General features: G+C 42.6%; 1 protein-coding gene across 2 annotated transcripts; it reads right to left on the bottom strand.

Moving 5' to 3' along the window:
* Window positions 1–1,271: 1,271 nt before the first annotated feature.
* LOC143849770 (phosphatidylinositol 4-kinase gamma 7-like) lies at window positions 1,272–5,093 on the bottom strand. 2 transcript variants are annotated; one of them, XM_077358948.1, is made up of 2 exons: window positions 4,862–5,093; window positions 1,272–3,832 (listed from the first exon to the last, which is right to left on the bottom strand). In XM_077358948.1, the coding sequence occupies exon 2, from the start codon at window positions 3,544–3,546 to the stop codon at window positions 1,615–1,617; it is 1,932 nt and encodes a 643-aa protein (XP_077215063.1). In that variant the 5' UTR covers window positions 3,547–3,832; window positions 4,862–5,093; the 3' UTR covers window positions 1,272–1,614. The 2 variants fall into 2 exon arrangements, with proteins under 2 accessions (XP_077215063.1, XP_077215062.1); XM_077358947.1 differs by having other exon boundaries at window positions 1,272–3,821.
* Between the last annotated feature and the right edge of the window lie 1,087 nt (window positions 5,094–6,180).

The raw sequence follows: 6,180 nt of genomic DNA, 5'->3' as shown, positions 1-6,180 counted from the left end.
ACTAGGGGTTCAAATCGGGCGGGCTCAACACGAACCCGGCGAGTTCAACCCGGAAAAAACTCGGGTTGGGTTGAGTTCAAGTCGGGTTCGAGTTGGGTTTTCTCAACCCGGGTTGAGTTCGGGTTGAGAGCTTGGGCAACCCGATCGGAGTTCAACTCGAAATTTTTAATAATTTTTTAGTTTTTAAGCTTAAAATCTCAGGTTGGGTCGGGTTTGGGTTGGCAAGAAGGGCTGCTCGGGTCGGGTCGGGTTGAACCTCGTCGGGTTGGAACTCGGGTCGGGTTGAGTAAATGGTTGCTCGGGTCAGGTTCGGGTTGGCCTCAACCCAGGCCAACCAGAACCCGACCCGCCCGAGTTGCACCCCTAACTGACACCCCTACCTTGTGTGCCATAGACTCGAAGAGTAGTAGAATAAGTAATAAACCAGAGGAGACAGGCATTGTATTTTACCGGAACTTACATTATAGAATAGTACAATAATGTTTGGTTGTCAACCTTGTAGCGTAATGGGAGAGGTGTCATTACCAATATATAGAGAAAAGAGAAAGAAGGACAAAATTCCACAAAGGTGTGGATTTTGGCTTGGATAACATGGGGACAAGGGTGACACATCACCAGACATGCAATTATTAGACAATGGTTTTGCTGATGAGGCACCAAAATGCAAAGCAAAACCCCTAAGCCATCGTAACTTTTGTGCAACCAAACAGTACATAGAAAAAAAGGATTTGTCTAAGGTCCATACCTATGTAGCATGGGTGGATGAATAATCCCACCCCCATCACAACCATACCTACATAGTATGGTTGGAGGAATAATCCCATTCCCATCACAGCCACTGGGAACTAGTCACAATCACTTCATATTCACCCCCCTCAAAATCAAGCAAGATCATGCTGTTTTCAAGACATGCAAACAGCCCCCATATGTCCCTACACATGACAAAGCAGTCTATCCCAAGCAAACCGAACCCGCGCTCCCACTCCATGATAAGGGAATTTGTTAAGAGCCTCATATTGCAAACACGGCCAAGGTCCATGAGAATCCAACATCTACCATCACGTTCCTCACACCTTATTTTTCAAAAGAACACAACACGAGGCCCTCCCCCGAACACAAGAAAACATGGAAGGATAAGTCTCAACCAAGAGATTTCAAACTTGTGACGTTCCTCCTGTTTGTTATCAAAGAATTTCTAGGTCTCAACTTCTCTGTCATTTCCCCGTCCAGATATGAAGAAATAAAAAGAAACTCACACATCTAAAACAGGCTACAGAATACAGATATCACTCTTTAGATTTCATAGACAATATACATAGTTTTCATTCTTTTTTTTTCTATTTGGGTTTTTATTATACTGATTATTATCCTACAATGCTGAAGGAAAACAGGGAAAACATAAAGGAAAGGAGAAAAAAAAACCAATCATACTGGCATCCTTCAGGTAGCTGCTACTGATCCTCGTTCTAAAATATTTACATCATCTGCATCTCCACCTCCTACACTAAAATACCTAATGAAAACAAAGCTACAAATCCATCAACCCAATCCACGCCGTCTTCTTCTTCTCATTGTTATTTGCCTTTCTTTACACCAACAGACACTAACAACATCTCAAAACTGGCACGAAGTGCCCAGCCTATGCCTCTGCCTCGGCCCCATCCCGCCGCATTTCCTGCCAGCGAAGGCGCCCTGCAACAGTTCCTGAAACCTTCCCATAAAGGTCTTCCACTCCTCCTCACTCATGTCGGCCAGCTTCACAAAGCTTGCACTTGCTGGAAGCTGCTCGTTCGTGCTCCTCCTATTGCTTGACGAACTTGCCAGAAAACTGCCCTCCCCTTTTAAACCCTGATATCGCTGGGTCTTCTCACACAAACTGAAATTCTTCAGAGACATTGAGGGCTTCAAAACAGTTGGAATCCTCTCTTGAGCCAGCTTCAGGTTTGCAAATTCATCTGCATATTCCTTCTTGCTATCCTCTTCGCCCTCACTCTCTTCCTCCTCTTCCACGCTCTCCTCTAGTTTAGAGAGCAGATTTCTGCCATTTCCCCCCTTAAACCCACAATGGAACGATGATTTGGTCATGAAATCATCTGCCACTTTGGGCGCAAACTCAGCTTCGTCACAGTCTATATCAAACAGAAACCCTTCATCCTCCCCTGTTTCGGTTTTGGGGGAGAGTGGTGCTTCTCTTTCGTCTATTAGTCTTCTTGCCTCAATGCACACAACTTCAAGCTCGCTCGGTTCCTCTTCAAGACCACGGAACTCCCTGCTCATCATCTCACCAATCTCTGCTAAACAAAGGCCAAAAGCAGCCGCTTCTTTGAGGAATACAGTGCAGAGGACCAAGACTCGGAGGCATGCCTCCCGTATCATTTGGAGCTCCATTCGGAGCATCTCAGAATCCTTAACTGGGTCAAGATTAGCTATGTATTCAAGCTCATCTTCAGAAAATGGTATAGATGCCTGAGGCCAGTGGATCCACTCAAAGTATGGGTCCTCCAAGCTCTCTGGCAGGCAAAGGCCATGATCAATTGGAATAAGCTCCACCTGACCAAATCTCCCAACTCTGTCGAGCTTCCTAACAAGAAGGTTCCCAGCATGCCTGTCTGTATTGAAGATCCTCACATCTAATATCCCTATCCTATGTACAGCTGTGACAGGGAAGCTAGATGTTCCATGGTCGCTGGCATCAAAGTCATGTGGGATGAACTTCTGGAACGAAGCAATCTTGCTAACCTGCTTCCTGTCGTGAGACTTGTTACTGTTCACCCCATCATTGACATTAAACACAGAGTGGGTGATCTTGACAAGGACTGTGGGGGGCACATTTGCAAAGCGATCATGGTCAAGAAGGTAAGCAGCGACTTCTCTGAATCCAGTCTCGCCAACCCTCACCGACCGTTTCAGACCCGGTTGCCCAAGAACTTTTCCAACAAAACCCTTCGGATTGTTCGGCGCAAACGGCTCTTCATCTGTTGGTTTCACAATGGCTACACTCTCCCCCCTGCTATTTCTGAAATAATAAGCTCCTCCTAGCCCACTGTGGACGGGGATAGGATCAACACCGCTTTTAATTGCCTTCACAACGTCCTTAACTAGCTGTTTTGTTCGAGAACATTGACTTGAGCAACCAATTACTTCAATGGGTCCGCTTTGGTCTCTCTGGTGGAGATCCCTTCCAGTAGGCGAAAGACACGGAGTAGAGGAGCTCCGGTGTAGGAAGTTCCTTGTGAGGAGAAGTGGTGCATCATTCCGAACTGCACTGAGATCGTTCTTCAGCACGAGATCTCCAAATGTCAGTAGACTCTCCTCGGTCGGCACATTGAGGGCCAACTGCAACCTCCTCTTTACAGTGTGGGCATTGTCACTCCGATCCAAATCTAAACCCAGCACGCTGCCAGTGTCAGTTTGTACAAAGACGCGGCGCCTTATAGAAGGCTTTCCTTCCAGCCTCTTGTTTCCATGGTATTCAGTGTTGAGGGGACCATTAAGGACTGCAACTGCCATCTGGGTCTGAACAGGGCTGTCCAAATTAGGAGACATGGAAGGGAAGTGAGAACCGAGGTTTGCCGAAGCCAGTAACGGCGGCGATAGAGAACTCCTTCTCTCAAGCGCACACCAAACTCGACCGCCGACACTAATTCTAATAAAAGGAGATGTATCACCCCAACAATCATGAAGCAACTGTGTGGTTGTTGAATTGGACTCCAATTCTCACATCAGCAAAAGCTTGATACAAAAGATCAGCAGAGATGTAAGAATCTCTCTACATTCGGGAAGCCATCTGATCCCAGCGGATGGGGGAGCAGAATCCAAAGCTGTAAAAAATCTAATGAGACATCACCATTAACAAAGACGAAAAAAGAAATGAAGAAGAAATATTGCAAGTATACCATATCCAATCATTCGAAAAGACAAATAATTTCATCGGTGTAATGCCATGCATAATTTGAAGCTGATGAAAACAGATCCTTATCAAATGTTGTGAAAACAACTTTTTAAAAAGTTGAATAAAATAAGAGAAGAAGACATTCAAGGAGATTAACTTCCCTTGTGCAGAAAATTTGCAAAAAAAAAAAATCAGTGAATTTCAAGAAAGCAATGTTCTTGAGATTTCTGCGGATAAGCTATAATAAAGTCAATATAAATATGAACAAAATATCAGTGAATTCCATCATTAAGTAGAAAGAAATGAAAAAAAAAAACTCAGCGAAAAATGAGGATTAGATTATTCAGAGAGAGATCAAACCATGGCAAAGATAACGAAAAGCCTTTAACCTTGATAGAATCTGACAACTGTCGGTTTCTGTGCTTTTCTTAAGCACTTCTCCCTCACTAAGACTCTGTTTTGTACAGAAATCGTGTCGTATTTAAGATCTACCAATTAGAATAGAAGACAAATAACTCGAAGAAAGAGCAAAAACCGATTTAATTTGTCGATCCCCCCAAAAAAGGCAAAAATTACATCTATTTCCTTAAAAAAGAGGAAATCTCTGCTAGAAACAAATCAAAAGCCAAAAAAATCCTAAGATTGGGATCGAGAGAGATTAAATCAGTTCATCCTCAACAACCTACCGCTATTTCAATCACTAACCTACAGAACATGGTCGAAAATCTAATAGAATGCCTCATATTTCTACCGTTAGGAAGAAAAAACCCTAACATTACACCAAGACATCAAAACCGGAGGCGAATATGCAAAGATCTATAAAATCTACAGAATCCACTTCAAGAAATCAAATTCAAAAGCAGTTTGAAGTAGAAATACAGGTAGAAAAGAAAAGCAAATGATTCATGAGATTTAGTTTGTGTCACATCTCTTCATTAAATTAGAGAAAATTGATGAAATTAAACTTACTCTGAGGCCGAGATCTGGAAAATAAAATGACTCGAAGCTCGATCGGAGAAATCCGGCCGCCGATTCGTTTTTCAGGAGGTCAGAGATCGAAAATCAACGGCTTAAAATCGACATGAAGAAAGATCAAAGGTCCGGTTTACAGGAGTTCTGAAAAGCCAAAAACCCCTCTTCTCTCTCGCTTTTTCCTTTCTTTCTTCGAATCCTCTTTAACTCGCAAAGAGAGAAAAAGGGTTAAAAACTAACTATGGTTAGACGACCGGGCTTTTTCTCTTTCTCCAATTAGAAGGCTCTGGAATCAAATTACCAGCCGTTGGATCTCTGGAAAAAGAGCGATTTCAATCGTAGGATGGATCTTGTACGGAACACGTATTTATGGTGGCGTGGGGGCTTTTAATTGGCCCGTGACATGGCAGTCACCATCTAACTGGAATGGTTTCTGCCGGTGACAAACCGGCAGGGTTTGACAAATACCCTTCTTTTTTATAAAAATATCAAGATTACCCTCCAGTTCCTCAGTGACGGAAAAGACCATGGTTTATCATGACCAAAGACGGAGTATGAGACAAGGACATTCTGGTTGTATACGCCATCTTCTCAAATATTGTCCTTCTCCCCTTAAAACCGTACAATGATAGAAATGTTATTTCCACCCCTTTTCTTTTTATTAAGGATCAATTACTGTTGCATGCTGGAGAGTTGAAAAAATGACGAGAAAATGTTGAGTTTTGAAAAAACACTAACAAATGCTACTTTATTAAAAGAAATGTTGCTAGGGACGAAAATACCCCTCAACTTACTTTAATCTTTCTCTTCTTAGTTTTACCATTTTACTCTTTTACTTGCAGGTTTTACACTCTTTCATTTCTAGGTTTTACTCCAACGCATTTTGTGTGAAACGACGAGATTTTCCGGCGATAGAAGCCTTCTTCTCTGTCGAAACATCTCATTTCTCTGGCAGCAGATGCTCCTTTGTCCTGAGGGATTCTGAAGATCAACAACTATACCTTTCTTGAAAGCCAAGAGCACCGATCTATCAGAGTTTATATCGTCATGTGAGCAGAGGAATAAAATAGAATGGGAAGATAAGAAGGAGAAATTGGATTATGGACATGTTGAGAAACCCCATTTGATAATTTTTTGTTGTGTTACTGTGGCTAATGGAAAACTCCACTACCTCTCTTAACTTCTAAACTTGTAAAAGAGATGCTATGGCAAAGTCATATGTTCATCATTTTCGTGCTGTCCAATGGACATCAAATGATTAGTTATTTTCAGAGATCTCCCCATCTTCTTCTCAACGCAAAAACAGGTACTCGAAG

The sequence above is a fragment of the Tasmannia lanceolata genome, unplaced genomic scaffold (genome assembly GCF_043159265.1).
Source record: "Tasmannia lanceolata isolate RefF3 unplaced genomic scaffold, GAP_Taslan_0.1 ptg000018l, whole genome shotgun sequence".
Taxonomy (NCBI): Eukaryota; Viridiplantae; Streptophyta; class Magnoliopsida; order Canellales; family Winteraceae; genus Tasmannia; species Tasmannia lanceolata.
Note: the sequence above shows the minus strand (reverse complement) of the source record. Positions and strands in the feature narration are given on the sequence as shown.